Source organism: Schistocerca americana, chromosome 1 (genome assembly GCF_021461395.2).
Source record: "Schistocerca americana isolate TAMUIC-IGC-003095 chromosome 1, iqSchAmer2.1, whole genome shotgun sequence".
NCBI lineage: Eukaryota > Metazoa > Arthropoda > Insecta > Orthoptera > Acrididae > Schistocerca > Schistocerca americana.
In genome coordinates, this window is record NC_060119.1 from 1,012,139,785 (window position 1) to 1,012,162,990 (window position 23,206).

The 23,206-nt window shown below is 38.8% G+C and overlaps 1 protein-coding gene across 1 annotated transcript in view; it reads left to right on the forward strand.

Moving 5' to 3' along the window:
• Positions 1-23,206, forward strand: part of LOC124616207 (protein krasavietz) — a 60,556-nt gene that overhangs the window by 29,186 nt on the left and 8,164 nt on the right. The window contains exons 6-8 of the mRNA XM_047144514.1: positions 1,692-1,813; positions 2,777-2,879; positions 14,383-14,523. Coding sequence (XP_047000470.1) covers positions 1,692-1,813; positions 2,777-2,879; positions 14,383-14,523 — 366 coding nt within the window. The remainder of the gene's footprint in view (positions 1-1,691; positions 1,814-2,776; positions 2,880-14,382; positions 14,524-23,206) is intronic.

Sequence of the window (23,206 nt, forward strand, 5' to 3'; positions counted from 1 at the left end):
CCACCTTATATCTGCATCTATATCTGTACTCTGCAAACTGCCATGGAATGCATGGAAGAGGGTACACCCCATTGTATTAGTTATTAGGGTTTCTTCGTGTTCCATTCACATGTGTAGTGCAGAAAGAATGTTTTGTTTGAATGCCTCTGTGTGTAGTGCAGTTATTCCTACCTTATCCTCACAGACCTTACATGAGCGACACACAATACAACTCCTTATGTTCATAGGGTCATCATTTAAAACTAGTTATTGAAACTTTATTAGTAGACTTTCTCGTTATGGTTCATGTCTATCGTCAAGAGACCGCCAGTTTAGTTTCTTCGGCAACTCTGTTGCACTCGCCCGTGGATGAAACAAACATGGGAACGTTTGTGCTGCCCTTCTCTGTATATGTGCAATATCCCCTGTTAGTCCTATTTGGTACAGGTCCCACACACTGGAGCAGTATTTTAGAGCCGGTCACACAAGTGATTTTCAAGCAATTTCCTTTGTAGACTGATTTCCCTTCCCTTGTTTTCTACCCATAAACCGAAACTACTGCCTGTTTTACCCACAACTGAGTCTATGTGATTACACAATTTCATGCCCCTACAAAGTGTTACATCCGGTATTTGTACGAATTGGCAGATGCCAATTGTAACTCATATTCATACTAGTCATAGGATATTACGTTTTTTTTTGTTTGTTTGTTTCGTGAAGTGCACAGTTTTACATTTTTAAACATTTAAATCAAGTTGTCAATCTTTGCACCACTTGCAAATCTCATCAAGATCCAACTGAACATTTGTGCAGCTTCTTTTAGACAGTACTTTATTATAGATTACTGCATCATCTGCTAAAAGTCTGAGGTTACTGTTAATATTGTCTGCAAGGCCATTAATATACAACATAAACAGCAAGGGTCTCAACACACTTCCCTAGGGCACACTTGAAGTTACTTATATATCTAACAATGACTCTCAATCGAAGGTAACATGTTGAATCCTCCCTACCTAAAAGTCCGCAATCCAGTTATGAATTTCACTTTCATGATCGTACTTTTGACAGTAAGCATGGGTGTGGTACGGAACCAATTGCTTTTTGGAAACAAAGAAATATGGCATCTACCTGCCTGCCTTGATTCCAAGGCTTTCAGTATGTCGTGTGAGAAAAGTGAGTTGTGTTTCACATGGTTGATGTTTTCAAAATCCTTGCTGGTTGGCACTGAGGTGGTCAACTGGGCACTTTTTAAAATTTTATTTTAATATCAAGGGATGTGGGATAGATTATGTTTAATTTTAACAATTTCAGCAGTTTCTAAACACCACTGATTCTAATACTTAATTCACTCATCTTTGCAGTGGTATGAGGATTAGACTTGGGCAGTTCTCCTGAGTTTTCTTTTGTAAAGGAACACTTTTGAAAACTGAGTTAGGCATTTCAGCTTTTGCTTTGCTACCCTCAATTTCAGTTCTGTCTCATTCGCTAGGGACTAGACACTAACGATCTCTGATAAAATAGTTCATCTGGATAAAGTTCACTATGAAATAACGTAATTTTTTTTTAGGTTCATTGTTGCTGTTTGTTGTTCTGATTATTGAATATTATTAATGGTTCCTTTAGAAAAGTTTGGTGTTCATAAATTTGTGTACACATGTTTCTCTTTAAATTTGCAACATGTGTGTAAGTAAAGCTAATATTTTTCCCCATAGGAACATCTTATAAAGGACAACCTGGCACTGGATTTCTTGTTGGAAGTATTTGTGACATGGAAACAAGAAAAAGGGCTCAGTAGCCTAATGGCTGCTCTGAAGAAGGGTGGAATTGAAAGCAGGTTAGTTTAGACATGAATTCTTAGTGTTATATTTCAAATTAGTAGTTATTGGTTTTAGAGAATCAGTTGTGCAATTCATATTGCTAGGGGTGTTGTCTTGCAAATTGTTTACACTTCTAAAATTGATAAAGGTACCAACCAGCCAGGAAATAGTTTAGTGAATAGTCTTGCAGATGCTGAAATTCACTCATATTTATAATTATTTCATGGTTACCGACTTTGAATTCTACGAAATATTATGGGAAACACACACACACACACACACACACACACACACACACACACACACACACACATTCCTCCCAGAGAAAGGAATTAGCAGTAGTTTTTTCTACTTTAAATTAGTGCATATGCAGTACTGGAATTTTGGCTCCTAAAGGTAATTACTGGACAACCATTCTGCCTCTTTGTGAAGCAACAGATACTTATTTGATAATTCTAGCCAGTAGTGACTAAAAATTTGCACTTCCACATAAGTCATTTGCAAAGTTTCTCATATGATGATATCCTTTTGTTTTTCACATCAGTAATGATGATTGTTCTTCCTTGGATGTCTGATGGGATTTGTATCAATCAAAAATTGGGAATATTATAAATGACAGCTTCGGACATGGTAAATGTTGTTCCATACACAAACAGTTAAATGTGGAAATGCGTAATTTGCTGATCGTCAGTTTTTAAAAATTGCCATCAATGTATCACAAGAATTTCCTTCCAAACAACAGCAGTATTTTAAAAAAATTGCTGACCAGCAACATTGTCTAATTGGTATAAATTAATTCATTTTCTAATTGCAAAAGTACCCCTGTTGTCAAAATTTTTCCCCCTAAGTTAATTTCTTTTAAATGAACTGTAGCTTTCTTTAAAGAGTAAAAATTATTTTTAAGATAGTTGAACAATAGATAGTTTCACAGATTTTAGAGCTACAAAAACCTATTTACATTAAGAGTTGAATCTTTTTAGGTTGATGGAATTTGTACCACAGAACAAGCGTACAGAAGAAAACTTCAGAGCAGTGTTTGAGGAAAAGGGCCTTGTTGACATAGTCAAACTGCATAAAGCTCAGGTAAGTCCACTCATGTGGCTTCTGTAATAGTACCTCATTAAAATATGTATTCAGTTGTCACTGTGTGCGTGTGTGCGCGCGCATGCCTGGGGGGGGGGGGGGGGGGTCGTTGGACTCACTGTAGATTCTAGCTTCATAATTAGTTCTATTTGTTTAGTAATGTGTAGTTTTTAATCAGTTAGGTATGTACTTTAAAATCATGTTGATCACAGAAGAAGCTTTGAATGTATTAACAAGTGCTTGATTTTTAGCAACAAATTTCAAGTTTATGTGATACATTTGTTAGTTGGAAATATTGGCCGAGCGGTTCTAGGCGCGTCAGTCTGGAACCGGGCAACCGCTACAGTCGCAGGTTCGAATCCTGCCTCGGGCATGGATGTGTGTGATGTCCTTAGGTTAGTTAGGTTTAAGTAGTTCTAAATTCTAGGGGACTGATGACCTCAGATGTTAAGTCCCATAGTGCTCAGAGCCATTTGAACTATTTTTAGTTGGAAATATCATGCAGAATTCTGTTATATACGAAGTGTGTCAGCCTTGAAAGATCAATGAAACTGATGCCCGGAACAAGGTTCAAGGAATAAGGAAACTTAAATTGGACTCTGGTCTACTGTTAAATACTGTCTAATTGTAAGAGAAATAACTCTGACCAGATCTCGTAAAACCATAACAGGTCTAAAAGTTCGGAACACAGAAATGGTAAAACTTCTGTGCAGCAAATTGAATTGTCACCTTGAATTTTAAAAACATGGAAATTTGCTTTGCTACTAAAGGATAAATTTGTTATTGAGACAAACAGCTAACTTTTATTTTCTCAGTTTCCTGGAAAGTGTATGGTCCAATGCAATACTTAAATCAAGTAAGTAAAACATGTTGTTAACTAGGCAGTGAAATTCATAACAGCTTGAATATCTTTTCCACATGCAGCACTGGACAGGCAGTCATCAGAAGATCTGTAATCTCAGGTGTGTGTCTAACAGAAATAGTAGGCCCACTACTCAACATACATTATTTTACCAGAATAGGTGGCAATATTGGTGATGTTATTGTGTTCACGGATTATGCCTTTGCATTTTGCTTTAGAGACAATGTGTGAAGGATTGTGAATTTAAAGTACATCACATTATCATTGAGATTGTGGCAAGGACAAACTTGCTTTAATATGGTGTGCATATTTGTCTTATCTGCCACTATACTCTATATGGTTTTAAATTTTCCTTCCTTGGAAAGATTGTGACTGGACTGATGCAGAGATTTGGCTTCATTCGTCTTGCTGCCACACAAATTTCAACATAGTGTACATATTTTGTCAGATTGCAGTACACATTTTTATGTCTTTGTTGGGGCTCTTTGACACACACAAATAAGCTCCTACAATTGCATGATATGTCTGTGCTCGTAACCCATATTAATGGTATTGAACAGCTACAGATCATAATTGCATTGTTGTGTTGATATTTTAAAATGTAAAAGACAGCAATAGAAATTCTAAGAAATTTACTTCAGTAACTCTTTAGTATCGCATTAGAGATGAACTCCCTCTCTTTTTAAGAGTTTTGCAGAAAATTTTATTTTCAACATATTCTGTCTAATCAAAATTACAAACTGTTTTATTGTTACAAGATATGTGCCTAAAGTTAACTTTATACCTTTCCTAAATTCATGCCATTTATTAGTTGTGTGTATGGTATACTACTGATTGTTTGTTTGTGTATTATTTGTGCATAAAAAAATAAAAAAAGTAGAAGTTATTTATTGAGCAAAACTCAATAAACAACTCACCACATGACAATAAGTGCCATTTCCATCGTTTAAATGACTACCGTCTGACAACAGAGTACCGTTTCCATTGCTAAAGCCAGCCTGTTCTCTATAAACAAAAAACACACTCTGCTTTCTGATGTTCATCAGCATATAAGAGTTGCCAGAGCAAGTTAAAAGAAATTTGTAAATGAGATAATGGAGAAACAAAAGAAATTTGTTGAAATTAAAACAAAAATTAGACTGCCGTTATACAGCCAATGGACCACGACATAATTGCATTGGTAAAATGGCATTACCGGGTTGGTCTACTGAGAATGCTAGTTGACGAGGGTGATTTTGTGGCATTCTTTAAGAAGTTACCAATTCTAGATGCCATACACGAGATTTCTGATGCCTGGCAGGAAGTCAAAACATATACAGTAGTTAGACTGTGGAGGAAAATCCTTCCAGATGTAGGACAAAGTGATTTGCAAGGTTTCAGTGGTGAAGAAATAACTGCGCAAATAATTGCTCTGTTGACAATGGTTTTGATGATGTTGATGAAGAAAACTTGAATGATTAGCTGAAGATAGATGCATGTGAACCCAGCTTCCAGCACATGAGTGATGCTGAAATTTTGACTGCTGCTTCACAGCAAAACAAAAAGACAGTGAATGTGAAGACATTGACCATGTCAGTCACCATATTGCATTTCAATGTGTTGATACTATTCTAAGAGGGTGGTTTGACAAGTACTCAGAACGGAATAGAAAAAAGTACTTGCGTCACTGAAACGCTTCTATTTTTCAGTGTAGTCTACTTGTAGATTAATGCACCCGGTCCAACCATGTTCTAGTGCCTTGATCCCATCTCGAAAATGAGTTTCGTCCAGGCCTGCAAAATAGTTGTCAACTCCGGCTATCAGTTCTTCGTTTGAAGTGAATTCTCGTCTACCAAGAAAAATTTTTAGTTTTGGGAAGAGGTGGAAGTCTGACAGAGCCATATCAGGTGAATAAGGTGGGTGTGGCAACAATTCATACCTTAGATCGTGTAATTTTGCCATGGTGATGGCACATGTCTCTGACCCATGGTCAAGATTTGCAGCATCCATCTTGCAGATAATTTTTTTTTTTTTGTAATTCTTATGTTAAAATGTGATATACCCTTTCAGATTACATCTGGCAAGCATGAGCAATTTCACGCACTTTCAATCGGCGCTCCTCCATGACCATTTTGTGCACTTTCGCAATGATTTCTGGAGTAGTGACACATCTTGGCCGACCACTGTGCAGATCATCTAAGCTCTCCCAACCAAATTTAAATTCATTTGTCCTCTTGGCAACAGTTGAATATAAAGGAGCAGAGTCCCCTATAGTATCCTGGAAATCAGCATGAAAACCCTTTGCTTTCATACATTTCTTTATGAAGTACTTAATCACTGCTCGAATCTTGCTGACCTCTCGTAGTGATTCTGAGAACTTTTCATACCACTCTCGTAAATTATATGGACCACAGAAGATTTCAGTACAATAAATTTATTACTGCAATACATATTGACATGACGTGAAAAAATGTTATTTCCTCTCAGAACAGACCAACATCACAGACTACTTTAAGAAATAAACAGACCTACAGTACCTGTGCACAGAATTTGGATAAACTTTCAAAAAAAGAATACATGTCAAAATACCAATTATTTGTGCATGTTCCCCACTCAAATTACCCCAAATAATTGAGAGTATCATATAATTTGATAACACAAAGAGAAATGAAGTAAACAAAAAAAGTTATTTACATTAATTTTTTTCTTCGCTTTCTTTTTTTGATTTTTAAGTCAGTCATCTGTTATCTTCATAGTTGGTATCATTATTTGGGTTGATAGTTTCGTTTAACCAGTGAGCAGCAAGGAAAGAAGCAATATCTTTCTACAGTGTATTAAGTGTAAGTGAAGCAGTGTAACAAGCCCCACCTAACATACTTCCTGCAATATGGCTTATGCATCCATGAAAGCAAAAGTCGCTCATGGAAGTAAAGGTCACTTAAATGTTGTTCATAATCAAAATGGAACTTGATATGTGTATTGAAATGATTAATGAAAATCATAACTGCAACGATTACGTACACTTACCACCAGGAAAGGAAACTGTATGAAATAGAATAAAATACAACACAATAACACAGCAGTCGACAATAGTATCTCATACAACATTGTTAACAGGTTAAGGTTGGCTGTAGCCACAACAGATGCCTACTACCCGAAGTATCCAGATGCCTATTGACTTCAGAACTGGGAAGCTCATCGGCAAATTAAAGTTGTCGCACTGTATACAGGGTGGTCCATTGATCGTGACTGGGCCAAATATCTCATGAAATAAGCGTCAAACGAAAAAACTACAAAGAACGAAACTTGTCTAGCTTGAAGGGGGAAACCAGATGGCGCTATGGTTGGCCCGCTAGATGGCGCTGCCATAGGTCAAACGGATATAAACTGTGTTTTTTTTAAAATAGGAACCCTCATTTTTTATTACATATTCGTATAGTGTGTAAAGAAATATGATGGTTTAGTTGGACCACTTTTTTCGCTTTGTGATAGATGGTGCTGTAATAGTCACAAAACATATGGCTCACAATTTTAGACGAACAGTTGGTAACAGGTTTGTTGTTGTTGTTGTCTTCAGTCCTGAGACTGGTTTGATGCAGCTCTCCATGCTACTCTATCCTGTGCAAGCTCCTTCATCTCCCAGTACCTACTGCAACCTACATCCTTCTGAATCTGCTTAGTGTATTTATCTCTTGGTCTCCCTCTACGATTTTTACCCTCCACGCTGCCCTCCAACACTAAATTTGTGATCCCTTGATGCCTCATAACATGTCCTACCAACCGATCCCTTCTTCTAGTCAAGTTGTGCCACAAACTTCTCTTCTCCCCAATCCTATTCAATACCTCCTCATTAGTTACGTGATCTACCCACCTTATCTTCAGCATTCTTCTGTAGCACCACATTTCGAAAGCTTCTATTCTCTTCTTGTCCAAACTAGTTATCGTCCATGTTTCACTTGCAGACATGGCTACACTCCATACAAATACTTTCAGAAACGACTTCCTGACACTTTAGATACTCGATGTTAACAAGTTTCTCTTCTTCAGAAACGCGTTCCTTGCCATTGCCAGTCTACATTTTATATCCTCTCTACTTCGACCATCATCAGTTATTTTGCTCCCCAAGTAGCGAAACTCCTTTACTACTTTAAGTGTCTCATTTCCTAATCTAATTCCCTCAGCATCACCCGATTTAATTTGGCTACATTCCATTATCCTTGTTTTGCTTTTGTTGATGTTCATCTTATATCCTCCTTCCAAGACACTGTCCATTCCGTTCAACTGCTCTTCCAAGTCCTTTGCTGTCTCTGACAGAATTACAATGTCATCGGCGAACCTCAAAGTTTTTACTTCTTCTCCATGAATTTTAATACCTACTCGGAATTTTTCTTTTGTTTCCTTTCTGCTTGCTCAATATACAGATTGAATAAGATCGGGGACAGGCTACAACCCTGTCTCACTCCTTTCCCAACCACTGCTTCCCTTTCAAGCCCCTCGACTCTTATAACTGCCATCTGGTTTCTGTACAAATTGTAAATAGCCTTTTGCTCCCTGTATTTTGCCCCTGCCACCTTCAGAATTTGAAAGAGAGTATTCCAGTTAACATTGTCAAAAGCTTTCTCTAAGTCTACAAATGCTAGAAACGTAGGTTTGCCTTTTCTTAATCTTTCTTCTAAGATAAGTCGTAAGGTTAGTATTGCCTCACGTGTTCCAACATTTCTACGGAATCCAAACTGATCTTCCCGAGGTCCGCTTCTACCAGTTTTTCCATTCGTCTGTAAAGAATTCGCATTAGTATTTTGCAGCTGTGACTTATTAAACTGATAGTTCGGTAATTTTCACATCTGTCAACACCTGCTTTCTTTGGGATTGGAATTATTATATTCTTCTTTAAGTCTGAGGGTATTTCGCCTGTCTCATACATCTTGCTCACCAGATGGTAGAGTTTTGTCAGGACTGGCTCTCCCAAGGCCATCAGTAGTTCTAATGGAATGTTGTCTACTCCCGGGGCCTTGTTTCGATACAGATCTTTCAGTGCTCTGTCAAACTCTTCACGCAATATCATATCTCCCATTTCATCTTCATCTACATCCTCTTCCATTTCCATAATATTGTCCTCAAGTACATCGCCCTTGTATAAACCCTCTATATACTCCTTCCACCTTTCTGCCTTCCCTTCTTTGCTTAGAACTGGGTTGCCATCTGAGCTCTTGATATTCATACAAGTGGTTCTCTTCTCTCCAAAGGTCTCTTTAATTTTCCTGTAGGCAGTATCTATTTTACCCCTAGTGAGACAACAAGCCTCTACATCCTTACATTTCTCCTCTAGCCATCCCTGCTTAGCCATTTTGCACTTCCTGTCGATCTCATTTTTGAGACGTTTGTATTCCTTTTTGCCTGCTTCATTTACTGCATTTTTATATTTCCTCCTTTCATCAATTAAATTCAGTATTTCTTCTGTTACCCAAGGACTTCTATTAGCCCTCGTCTTTCTACCTACTCGATCGTCTGCTGCCTTCACTACTTCATCCCTCAGAGCTACCCATTCTTCTTCTACTGTATTTCTTTCCCCCATTCCTGTCAATTGTTCCCTTATGCTCTCCCTGAAGCTCTCTACAACCTCTGGTTCTTTCAGTTTATCCAGGTCCCATCTCCTTACACTCCCACCTTTTTGCAGTTTCTTCGGTTTCAATCTGCAGTTCATAACCAATAGATTGTGGTCAGAATCCTCATCTGCCCCTGGAAATGTCTTACAATTTAAAACCTGGTTCCTAAATCTCTGTCTTACCATTATATAATCTATCTGATACCTTTTAGTATCTCCAGGATTCTTCCAGGTATACAACCTTCTTTTATGATTCTCGAACTAAGTGTTAGCTATGATTAAGTTATGCTCTGTGCAAAATTCTACAAGGCGGCTTCCTCTTTCATTTCTTCCCCCCAATCCATATTCACCTACTATGTTTCCTTCTCTCCGTTTTCCTACTGACGATTTCCAGTCACCCATGACTATTAAATTTTCGTCTCCCTTCACTACCTGAATAATTTCTTTTATCTCGTCATACATTTCATCAATTTCTTCATCTGCAGAGCTAGTTGGCATATAAACTTGTACTACTGTAGTAGGCATGGGCTTTGTGTCTATCTTGGCCACAATAATGCGTTCACTATGCTGTTTGTAGTAGCTTACCCGCACTCCTATTTTTTTATTCATTATTAAACCTATTCCTGCATTACCCCTATTTGATTTTGTATTTATAACCCTGTAATCACCTGACCAAAAGTCTTGTTCCTCCTGCCACCGAACTTCACTAATTCCCACTACATCTAACGTTAACCTATCCATTTCCCTTTTTAAATTTTCTAAACTACCTGCCTGATAAAGGGATCTGACATTCCACGCTCCGGTCCGTAGAACGCCAGTTTTCTTTCTCCTGATAACGACGTCCTCTTGAGTAGTCCCCGCCCGGAGATCCGAATGGGGGACTATTTTACCTCCGGAATATTTTACCCAAGAGGACGCCATCATCATTTAATCATACAGTAAAGCTGCATGTCCTCGGGAAAAATTACGGCTGTAGTTTCCCCTTGCTTTCAGCCGTTCGCAGTACCAGCACAGCAAGGCCGTTTTGGTTAATGTTACAAGGCCAGATCAGTCAATCATTCAGACTGTTGCCCCTGCAACTACTGAAAAGGCTGCTGCCCCTCTTCAGGAACCACACGTTTGTCTGGCCTCTCAACAGATACCCCTCCGTTGTGGTTGCATGTACTGTACGGCCATCTGTATCGCTGAGGCACGCAAGCCTCCCCACCAATGGCAAGGTCCATGGTTCATGGAGGGGGGGGGGGGGGGGTGTAACAGATAGGTTTTTTAAATTAAAATGCAAAACGTAGTTACGTTTGAACATTTTATTTCAGTTGTTCCAATGTGATACATGCACCTTTGTGAACGTATCAATTCTGAGAATGCATGCTGTTACTGCGACATTACCTGTAAATACCACATTAATGCAATAAAAGCTCAAAACGATGTTCGTCAACCTCTGTGCATTTGGCAGTATGTGTAACGACATTCCTCTCAACAGTGAGTAGTTCGCCTTCCGTAATGTTCGCACGAGCGTTGACAACGTGCTGACGCATGTTGTCAGGTGGTGTTGGTGGATCACGATAGCAAATATCCTTCAACTTTCCCCACAGAAAGAAATCCGGGGACGTCAGATCCGGTGAACGTGCGGGCCATGATATATATGGTCCTTCGACGACCAATCCACGTGTCGTGAAACATGCTATTCAAAACAGCTTCAACCGCACGCGAGCTGTGTGCCGGACATCCATCATGTTGGAAGTACGCCGCCATTTGTCATGCAGTGAAACATCTTGTAGTAACATCGGTAGAACATTACGTAGGAAATCACCATACATTGCACCATTTAGATTGCCACCGATAAAATGGGGGCCAATTATCCTTCCTCCCATAATGCCGCACCATACATTAACTCGTCAACGTCGCTGATGTTACTGCTGTTGGTGAATGAAGCTTCGTCGCTAAATAGAACGCGTGCAAAAAAAATCTGTCATCGTCCCATAATTTCTCTTGTGCCCAGTGGCAGAACTGTACACGACGTTCAAAGTCGTCGCCATGCAATTCCTGGTGCATAGAAATATGGTACAGGTGCAATCGTTGTTGATGTAGAATTCTCTAAACACCGACGTTTTTGAGATTCCCGATTCTCGCGCAATTTGTCTGCTACTGATGTGTGGATTAGCCGCAACAGCAGCTAAAACACCTACTTGGGAATCATCATTTGTTGCAGGTCATGGTTGACATTTCACATGTGGCTGAACACTTCCTGTTTCCTTCAATAACGTAACTATCCGGCGAACGGTCCGGACACTTGGATGACATTGTCCAGGATACCGAGCAGCGTGCATAGCACATGCCCTTTGGGCATTTTGATCACAATAGCCATACATCAACATGATATTGACCATTTTCTGCATTTGGTAAATGGTTCATTTTAACACAGGTAATGTATCATGAAGCAAATACCGTCTGCGCTGGCAGAATGTTAAGTGATACCACATACTTGTTTGTGACTATTACAGCGCCATCTGTCACAAAGCGAAGAAAGTGGTCCAACTAAAACTTTCATATTTCCCTACGTACTACATGAATATGTAATTAAAAATGGGGGTTCCTAGTTTAAGAAAAAATTGAGTTGATATCCGTTTGGCCTATGGCAGCGCCATCTAGCGGGCCAACCATAGTGCAATTTGGTTTCCCCCTTCAAGCTAGACGAGTTTTGTTCTTTGTAGCTTTTTCGTTTGATGCTTATTTCGCGAGATATTTGGCCTGGTCACTATCAATGGATCACCCTGTATACTAACAACAGTGGAATTAATAATCGTCGTTGTCACAAATATGATGATTCCTCCATATATGTTGTGATTACAATGGAACCTGAGCGCATAGCTTCCTCTTCCCAAATATGTAGCAGATTTCACATCTATATTGACATTGGAGTTTGAGACTATATTGTCCAGACATGTCCTTTGCACTCTGCTTTCGCGTTGGCTGCACAGAATCATCATACCTCACAGCAATCGTTAATAACAGCGCGTCATGAAACAATTACGCCATTGGCTCATACCTATACTTCTATCTCCTGCAGAAATGTATTCTGTTGTTGAGTATTTATCCAGTTTTAACATGAATTTTATTCTGACCACAAATGGATTAACACAAACTGCAGTTTAACCATGCTAGATGTCCCAAAAAACCAAAGTACGTGATTTACATACTCATGGTTGCCGCCACAATGAAATATGCTGCTCACCCACCATCCACTCGCCACGTTTGTCCTAATTCTCAGCCAAGCTGGTGTCACTGTTCCTCATCTAACCTTTCCATATTTTTCAAAATAAATCTGCATGTGACATCAATTGCCAAAGTTTCCTCTGTAAAAGTAAGATTGAATCCTATATTAAGTTATTAAACAACGTAAAAATATTGATCTGACACTATACCTGAATTAAAAATAACCCTGTATTTTTGAGGTGACAAATTTAGGAGAACCTCATCTTATTGAGTAAATACGGTACAGGGGCTATTCATTTCGAGCAAAATAAGTTTTACCCCCCCCCCCCCCATTTTGGGGCGGATCAAAATCATGTGTTTTAGGACTCAATGCAGGGACTAACTCTTTATTGACAATGGTGGACATCACATCACGTGTCAGAACATTTTCCACAAACAGCACAGTAATTTGTGCACTATGAGTATAATTTAGAGGACTTACTATATGTTACAAGAGCAAATGTGCACTGTAGAAGAGCGCGTCCCCCTCCCACTTGCTGTACATGGTGCTTTTGAATATTTCTAGATTAATTTCTCCCACAAAACATTAGTCCTTATTCCAATCAAACTCCCTTATTATTCTCTCTTGCTGCTTTGTCTGTGCCATTTTCCATTTGTGTCTGCCAGATTCTCTCTCCTATAAAAGTTAAACATGTTTGTGTGAGACAGTTGTTAAACTAGATAAGAAAAATTCCTAATAAAGCTTATTATGCATTTTAACTGGAGGTAATTGAATTGGGAAAAAATTGTCTTAAAAATACAATGTGATGTGGAAGTAGAAATGTAGAAAATACCAGTGGATTACGAGATTACTTTCTCTCTAAGATTTACATAGCTCCGCTTCTAATGGAAAACGTTCAAGCATGAATACAGGAACAGAATGAGAGATCAGCTCATCTTGGTATTCATAAAGGAGACTAAGAAAATCATAGGTATTGAAACATACAGAAATCAACAAAAAAAGAAGAGGATTAGTCAGTCAGAACCCAAGATTGGAAGATAAGCACAGTGGAAAACAGGACAGATAATTTATAACAGTAAAAGATTTTGAATTATGTCACACACTTCCATTTCCGAGCAAATTGTGATCAATATCTCAAAGCTGACATTAGTGAGAAACACATGGTGAAACAATATGTGAAAAGGCGAGGAAGGGGGAAAAAGTGAAAGAAAATTATGGGAAGAATAACCAGGACAGAATATCTTAGTGATACTTTGCTGTTTTGTGATTACCAACCCTGGCTGGTATCAGTTGCAGTATTTTCATCTTTTGGAGTTTCCTAAATCCTCCCTTCTCTAAATACACACAGTTTCCAAGGTGAGGAACATAGCTATACATGTGTCTGTCTGCCTTAACTGTTCCAAGCAATTTAATTCAGTTTTGGAGCATGTATGACCATTGTCAATACTGGAAGCTTACTCTGCAGTCTTAACACTGTTAACTAAGTAAGTCGAAATGCAAAAAAAAAGGGTCTGCCACAAAGGGTATAGTAACAGGAAAACTTGAAGCATTATTTTCCGCACTAAAAGAAGATAGTTAATTTTAACATGAAATCATTTGGAGTCTGGCAGCTTATATTATAGCTCTGTAAGTAAAATAGAAGTGCAATTTGCACTGTGTGTGTCCACATGTTACATTCAGTTAACAATGTTTTTAGGTATGCGTGTCTCAAATATTGCATTTCTATGCGACATTTTTTTTCTCCTTAAACACTGTAAGAGCAGTTGATGTTTTATCCAGTAGAATAAATAAATGAGACAAGGGCTTAAGAAGCTAATGAATTTGTTCCAAATACTCCTTGAAGGCAAGTCAAGAGGCAAAACGTGACCTGCAGCAACAACTGGAGGAACAACTTTCAGAATATCGACCCATCAAAGAAATTATTGCAGATATAAAGGAAATGGCAGCAAAAAGTGGAATACCCGAGCATGAAACAATTACATTGGTGAGTAATGTTTTCTTCCTGATTGAATGTCATGAGTTGATCCCTTTTATGATATTACATTAATATTAATTATTATTAGAAGATAATTTCTTGTTTGCTGTTGTGTAAATTGTTTCCCATTGGGATGCAGATGGCAAATTCATAGCAAGTGAGAACGGTAGATAAAATTATACTTGAGCTGTCATTTTGTTTTTGTTAATTGGTGTGTATAGTAGTCTCACTAATCAAACTGTTCAATAACATTGTTCATGTTGCGAACTAGTAAAAATGGTCGTCCTATAAACATGGTTTCAGAAAGAAACATTCGTAGATAGCCACCTGTCTGTTGACATTCCAGTTGGTATTCATGTGTTTACCAACAATGCTGGAACATCCTTCAGCCCACTCCTCTTGCATGAATACATTCAAAAATACACAATGGCACTTGGATGGGATGCATGCTCGTGTGTACGAGTGTCTTAATACAAGTAAAGAATTTTTCGATCAGACGAGCCATGCAGTTCTCCCCTTCCCTCTGTGTGAAAAGTTACTAATCATTGGTGCCGTTGTGACACTAACAGAAAGGAGGGGTGGTGTCTGTATGTGAAATGTGAATACTTCTTGTGGATTGTACTAACTGCTGTCTACAAGGCAGTAAAAGGGACGATCTGTGATGTGGGACACGTGATCAGCATGTTGCCAATCCCTCTAGCTGTTATGCCAGTAGATAATTCCTGACGTTGACACTGCTTCTTGTTTCAAGCAGCTTCTCATTTGACCTCATGAGGCCAAGTGAACACTGTTAGACCTCCGTACCTAATAATAATAATAATAATAATAATAATAATAATAATAATAATAATAATAATAAACACAACTAATCGAAATATCCATACCCAATACAACAAATATACAAAAGAAAACAGGAGAAAAAATTGAAAAATACATCCAACTGGCTGAGGAAGTCAGACATGTGGCATCAGGATAAAGTTGACATCATACCAATTATACTATCAACTACAGGAGTCATACCACACAATATCCACCAGTACATCAATGCAATACAGCTACATCCAAACATATATATACAACTACAGAAATCCGTGATTATTGATACATGTTCAATTACCCGAAAGTTCCTAAATGCAATATAACACATACTGTACAGTTAAAAGGAAGTGACGCTTGAGCAAGGTCCGCGTCACTTTCCATTTTTGACCAGACATAACGCCTGAGAAAAGAAAGAAATAATAATAATAAATCTGATGAGGTACTGGTAATGAATGAACCCAACTCCTTCTGCACTGAAGACAGCGGCACTAATCATTCAGCTACAGAGATAGTGCAATTTTAAAATGAGTGATAAAATTAACGGTTGTTTCTGACTGCAATAAAAGTCTGCTCTGTCAAAATTAATACCGTATTTACTCGAATCTAAGCCGCACTTTTTTTCCGGTTTTTGTAATCCAAAAAAAACCGCCTGCAGCTTAGAATTGAGTGCAAAGCAAGTGGAAGTTCTGAAAAACGTTGAAAGGTGCCGCCACAACTAACTTCTGCCATCGAATATATGTAGCGCTACACAGGCATGCTTTGTAGGCACAAAGATAAATACTGGCGCCAAAACCTCTGCGTCAGTAAATAAATTTTAAAAAAAAGGTGGAAGACGAGCTTTTTTCCTCCGCCCCGAGTTACGACCACTGCATTTTCATACATTATCCAACAAAGTAAATACAAATTCCGTATTGTTCATCTTCAAATGTAGCAGAATTTCAATGTACTACGAAAATCCGACTGGTAAGACTGTTTGGGATTTTTGTCAATATGGCCAACTCTACGTTCTGAATTTTTTCCTATCTGTGAGAAGAGATGGTTGCTAATAGGAACCTGATGAAATGTGAATCACAAGCAGTATTCTCTTCATCATAATAATACGAATATATACATTTTGCCATGTATTCTTTCGTGTTTGCTGCTATCTCATTTAAATTTAAATCCCGTCTGCCTAATAAACTACGAAACTAGAGTGAGACAACAGCAAACGCGGAAGAATATACATATCGTGTCATGTTTATATTCGTATTATTCTTATGCCTGATAGTGATACAGTCAGAAACGAAGCACGGCAACAGACTAGATTTTTAAATCTAAGATGACTAATTTCTGTGCAGCATTTGATGTACTAAAGAAGCGGGCGCAAAGATTTTCAAACGCAGAAAAATTTTCGCCTAACTCTCGTTCAGAACATGTTCTATCATGCGCAGTCTTGGTTCTTGTTGATCATTATCAAAGAAAGCAGCAGTGTAAGTAACAACAAATAGCAGTCTCTTGCCATTGTTTCACTAAATGAGACGATTCCTCTCTTTTAATTATTATTATTTTTTTTGTTTGTTTTTTATTTATTTATTTATTTATTTTTAAATTGTAAGCAGCGGTAGTGCGCACAAAAGCAAGCCATGGCGCGAGCGATGACAGGCCGTAAACACACACTGTCATAATGTGACAAACAATGCATGACGCAGTACAGTAATGCATTTTCAGCTTAGAGTGACGTAAACACCTATAACAAAGAAAACGGCACTTATCAGATCAAAGCAAAATAAGCAATCGATTCAAACCAGACGAAGCACGTGAAAAAGGAAGGGTATCCGTATAAATACGGACGGAGCGCCTGACTCATAGCAATGGCTACCTGGTAAACCTTAAGACTCGAGCCAAACTACTGTAGCTTTATCGTCATTCATTCAACCTAAATTGTGTCTCATATTACAATGGACCAACTTTGTTTCGATTTGGAGGTGCAGCCTAAAACTTTTCTCTCCCCTTGAATTTCGAGTCTCAAATTTCAGGTGCGGCTTAGATTCGAGTAAATACGGTAGATATAAAATGCAAATTCATGGAAATGTGGTGACTTAAGCTTCTGTTTGTAATGTAACAGGAAATTGTGGATCAAGTCTTGCTCCACTATTTGAAGAATTGTTGCATCAGCTAAAGATGTTTCTTATGTTTAAGTAAAATAGGGGGGGGGGGGGGTCAAATATTGACAGAACTGCTGTCCATACAGAGAGGACGTACAAGGGAAGATGTAGCCCAGTGTATGGAAGCCAGGAGAATGCTGATTAAGTTGGACATTTGGTATGCTGTCCATTGACCCAGAAGACACGCACAGAATAAACGGGATTATGGAATCTCTTGGGTGAAAAACAAGTTGTGATTTGTTATTTATACTTTTTATGTAGGAAAGCATTTGTATTGCTGTTAGATCGGTGGTGCTCTGGTTCGAGTTCTCATAGAGAAAGAATGTATTAGCATCGTGTTAATGGACTGAGTTGTAAATGCAGTTATGCAATAAACAGCTGGTAATGGGTGGTAGAAAGTGAATATACAAGTTCAGTCATCATTTGGTAGCCGTTTCCTGCAGCAAAGAAGGTGGTTCAGAGAAGTCCAGATGGGCATCGCTGGTCCAAAAAATTCTACACAGTGACCAGAATTACATAGTCAGATTCATCATAAAAGAGAGAATCCTTTAACAGAACATTGTGATGTTTACAGGATGCAAGTGAAATAGTACCAGTGATCCAAACTAAACTGAACCAACTAACACGACCAAAACCCAATAGAATATTTTATTTCTATTTTTGCCATGTGTTCCAAAATGGTGCATCAAGTTTATTTGTAGACGAATGAACATTAGTGATAAAGAATGCTCTAGTGATAAAGAATGCTCAGGCTGGCCATCATTTGTGACAGACTCACAGAAGTTTGTCCTTTCCAAAGATCTTACCTTTTGCCCCACTCCCAAGTTCAATTATGCTGGGGTTGAGCCCCAAAGTGGAAACAGTTTTTTTGACACTAATCTCACTCCAGAACCAATGTTGAACCCTGTAGAACCTGGTTTACTCTTCCATACAGTTGGGTCCACTCTCACTGCCCGAAAGCCACGCTGTTAACGTTCCAGAGTTTCCTAACATTGGATCTTGCCTCACCATCATTCCCCAATCCCTCAACATGGAAACCAACCTCACATCTGCAGAGCGAACCTCAATCCACCATCTAAAAACTAATCCCAACCATATAATCCTACCTAGCAGAAAAGTCTTCACTACTCTGGTTATGAACTGCAGAAACCGCGTGGCAGAGGGACTCTGCAGATACACCTACGAGCCCTCTTCCAGAAATGCAGCATGATCTCCAGTCCCTCCTGAAATCTGTAGATCCATCCCAGAACCTTTCCCCTGAGTCTGTCTTTACTCCCCCACAACTCTACACATTCCTACCTTCTATGTGCTTCCTAAAATGCCGAAAACCAACCAAAGTAAACCCCCCACCCCCATTTTGGCTGTTTACTGTGCCTCCAGAGAGACAACTACTTCTCTTGTCAATCAGTGCCTTCAGAGTATTACCTGTAACCTACCATCCCATATAAGAGACACCGACCATCTCCTCCACCAATTTTCCACAGTTACTCTTCCTTTACCATCTGGCACCATGCTTGTCAATGTCAATGCCAATGCCAATGCCACCACCCTCTACACTATCACCACCAGTGGTCATGGTCTTGCTGCTATTGAACACTATCTTTCCCATTTCCTGACTTACTTTAAACCTACAACCTCATTCCTGTTTACTATGACTATAGCTAACTATATCCCCACTCACCTTTGAAAGCACAAACAAACAAATTTGTAGTACATCAGTGGGTACCCACATAGCACGACCGTATGCAAATCTGTTCTCGTGCCATCTAGAGGAATTCTTCCTAACCACCCATAATCCCAAACCCCTCACCTGGTTCAGATTTGTTGATGACATCATTGTGATCGGGAATGACAGTGAAGACACTCCAGAACCTGAGCACCTTCTTCACAGTTCACTTCACCTAGTCCCCTTCAGTCCCAACAAGCCACTGTAATCGTTGTCAAGGATGGCTATAGGGTCATTCCATGCCAAGTGGTCTAAACCTTCCCACCATCATGTCTCCAATTTTCTTCAAATTTTATCTGTAGCACTAGTCAAGTGCTAAATTAAGTTTCTCAAGATTTCAAGCCTCTAGCTGCAATACTTGCTGATCTACACCCCCTTGTCTGAAGGGTAGTAAGTTCGCATGCGCGCGACATCAGACAAAATGCCATTTTTGGGGTCTCATAAAATTGAAACCAATTCATAAGAATGGTTAGTAAGATGAGACCCTGTACAGTTTTTTGTGCTGATTCAAACGAAATTAATTATAAGATTACTGATGCAAAATCCGGTCAAACAAGTCGACTCAAAGTGTACCCCTAATTCTGTCGTGACTTAATGCGACAAATTTTGACCAATATTCAGACTGCAATAATTTCCTTGCAGATAAAGATATGGACTTGAACTTTTTACCAAGTCTTATCTTTGTGCTGGACATAATACAGCTGGATTTCCAACTACCCAGGCTTTATAGTCGCCTTGCAAAATCTCTTCAAATTTGGCAGTGTCAGCGCAAATGGCTTTATTTACCAAAGTTCAAAGCCCATTACTACAAAATAGTCAGCCTGGATTTAATTGTGAATAGTATCATCTGAAAGAGAAACTCTTGCTCTACGAGATGGATATATTTTTCTTTTGCAACGCTTCCATTAAGTGCTTATTTACTCAGGTCAAAGTATCTTATATTTTGTGTGCGCAGTGCCCTGCGTTGGTCCATGATGGCTGAGCCATTACTGGTTATCACAATAAAACCAGCATCCCCATCGCCATAGGGGCCACGCCCGATAGCCATGCAGTAACAGCCACGGGTGGGTATCTTTACTGCAGGTTCCCAAGCCTGATTACAGGGTGTCTTTACCACAGGATCCCAAGCCTGATTACAGGGTGTCTTTACCACAGGATCCCAAGCCTGATTGTGGGTTTCTTTATGCAGGTTCCCAAGCCTGTCTTCCTCAGTTACTTCATCATTCTGGAAGCATCGTTGATTTGCAAGAGAATGCTTTCAGGAAAACTGTATTGCCGACCAGATGATGTCACTGATGGAGCTGGAATAACACCAATGATAAGTTGTTCTGGAATCCAGCAAGTATCACGTCTTAAGGGCCAATAAAATGAACTTGCAGGACCATGAGGATGCATAAAGCTTATGAAAGCATCTTTCTGTTCGACTGAGATTTCAACGATGTTTCCAATCCACCATTTCTTTTCATAAATGCAAGCAACATACTGCCCAGGCTGAAGATCCATGACTTGAACTACTACTTCAGCAGCACTAATTTTGGCCAAAAAAGATGTCGCATCATTAGAAACTCTACTGACCTTAATTGTCGTCATATCAATGGGCAAAAAATGGTGGTTTTCTCTTGTGCCAGCTAGAGTGTGCCCTTGCAGGAATCTTTCTTCTTGAGAAGCTTTTTCTTCTTCAACTTCCTCTTTGCTGATGAAAAAGAATTTGATTCCATTGATATTATCATTGCAGAAGTTGAAAAGATCTTTGGGTGTTAGAATCTGGTTTTCATATGGACGTTGCAAACTTGCTCTTGCTGCCAACCATTTTGTTGTGCCTCCAATGCCATCACAAGGCGACTTTCCATGGCTTGTTCCAAAGAAATTCCATTCTGCTGTTATTTCAAAATCTTCTTTGTGATAGCATAAGTTGAGAAAATTCTTGAAATTCTTATATTGTGCAGCTGAACCATCACTGAAGTAGTGGATGTGGCTTATTTTGGAAAATTGCATCTTCAGGTAATTGATTACTTTTCCAATGTAAACATGGACAGTAATCGTATCGTGTCGAAGGCAGTCACTAATAACACAAAGATTCACACATTGCACCTCTTCGTTTTCACAGTAGTAGACTACAAATGGATGAACTGTTGCTTGACTGTTTTCCCAGTGAAAGCCTTGCACTGCATCTTGAACAATAAATGAATAGTTTTCAGCAAAATCCATTAGTATTATGAATTCGCCTTCTTTCAAATCAGTTTTGAGAGCTTTCAGGTGCTGGCTTTGATGCTTGGCAATGTAGTGATGACAAGACAGGTTCCAAATTTTTGCTGCAATATCTTCAACATACTCTTCTGTTGAAAGCTGCTTTGTTTCTAAAGTATCCCTGTCGGTATGAATCCATTGTTTGTACTCAATCAGTTCTTCAGGGTCATTATCTTCAAAATATGTTGCAATAACTGCTTCTACACCTTCTGGACCAGGGCAGTTTTCACAACGATGAAGCATACAATCCTTGTTTTCCAAGCTGCAAACAGCTTTGCTAAGAATTTCCTTGTAGTCTTCATTGATTGATGCACCAGTGAGCATAAGCTTGACATTTTGGTGTATTGTACAGACACAAACTGAGTGCATTCCAGCAGAGCCAACTGTAACACACCATTTTGGTCTAAGCTCGCAAAACTTTGAGAAGCCAATTTCTGGTCCATTTTGCTTCTGATAAGACACGTACATTTCCTTCAAATTGCAAAGCAACAACCGCTTTTGCTTGTACACCTTTGTTCCTGAAATTCTCACAGGCACACAGTCTTTCTTCCCTGGACAAAGTCTGCTGAATTCGTCATCTTGAAAAAAGTCATGTACTTTCTGAACAACTTCATCTGAAAGCTTCCTTCCTTGCCGATTTGCTGGAAAAGCTAGAACACCTTGCTCATTCTTCAGTTTTCTCGCTTGCTTTACCATTCTTTCTGATACATTAAATGCTGTTGTCGTATCTTTAATTGTCCAGCTTCTTGGAACCAAGGTCAATATTTGAACTTTTGTCCTACGATTTGACACTTTACATTTTTCTTTCAACTCTTCTATAAGATTATCAAGATCTGCACAATTATTGCATGGGCGACTTTTACTTGAACTTGGCTGTTCATCGTAATTGATTCCTACAGCAGCAGCAATTTGATTCCCAATTAAACTTTGTGCATCCAAGATCTTTCTTTTTGCATAGCTTTGCTTATCTCTTTTACTTAGTTGTCTTCTTTTCAATGGTGAAGCACCAATAAATGATAAACTTTTGTTGATGGCTGGTTCAGTTTCATCCGTTGTGAAATCTTGTTCAGATTGGGTTGATAGTGATGATGAATCTTCTAGCTTTTGGTTCAGTGCCGACATGCAGCGAGGGCAAAGCTTCTGACCAGGTTTTATATCAATCACTTCTTTTTTCTTTAACAGGCAAAGTTTGGCAGCTGTTTCATTATCAAGCAGTCTAAGTCCAGCTTTTACATTGTGATTCCTCTTCTTGAATGGATTGCAACATTTCTTTTGCATCGCTTGATATTCATGTAGGAAGAGGGCTTCATGGTGGAAGCAAATGATGGAATTTTCGTCAAGTTTGGCTTCTGAACGCGAAACAAGCAATTTCTGGTCACATTCTGTGAAATCACTAAACGCTTTGAATCCAGTCTTCTTAGCATAGAAGATAACATGGCACTTCGATGCAGCAGCATCTTTTCCAATTGAACAGGGGGCCAACGATTCTTCTTCTTCATTAACTTCTGACATCTCTCACTGGCCAATCACTGAATAAAACACGAATGAAATATCCAATTATATCAGTAATTCTAAGCGACTATTAAGATTCAAATTCCTAGAAATGAAGAAAAATTAGTGCATCGCGCATACAAAATATAACAACTTTGATGTGAGTTAATGAGTACTTAATGGTCGCGTTGCAAAAAAAACAAATGTCAGTCTTGTAGAGCAAGAGTTTCTCTTTTAGGTGATACTATTCACAAGCAGATTCAGG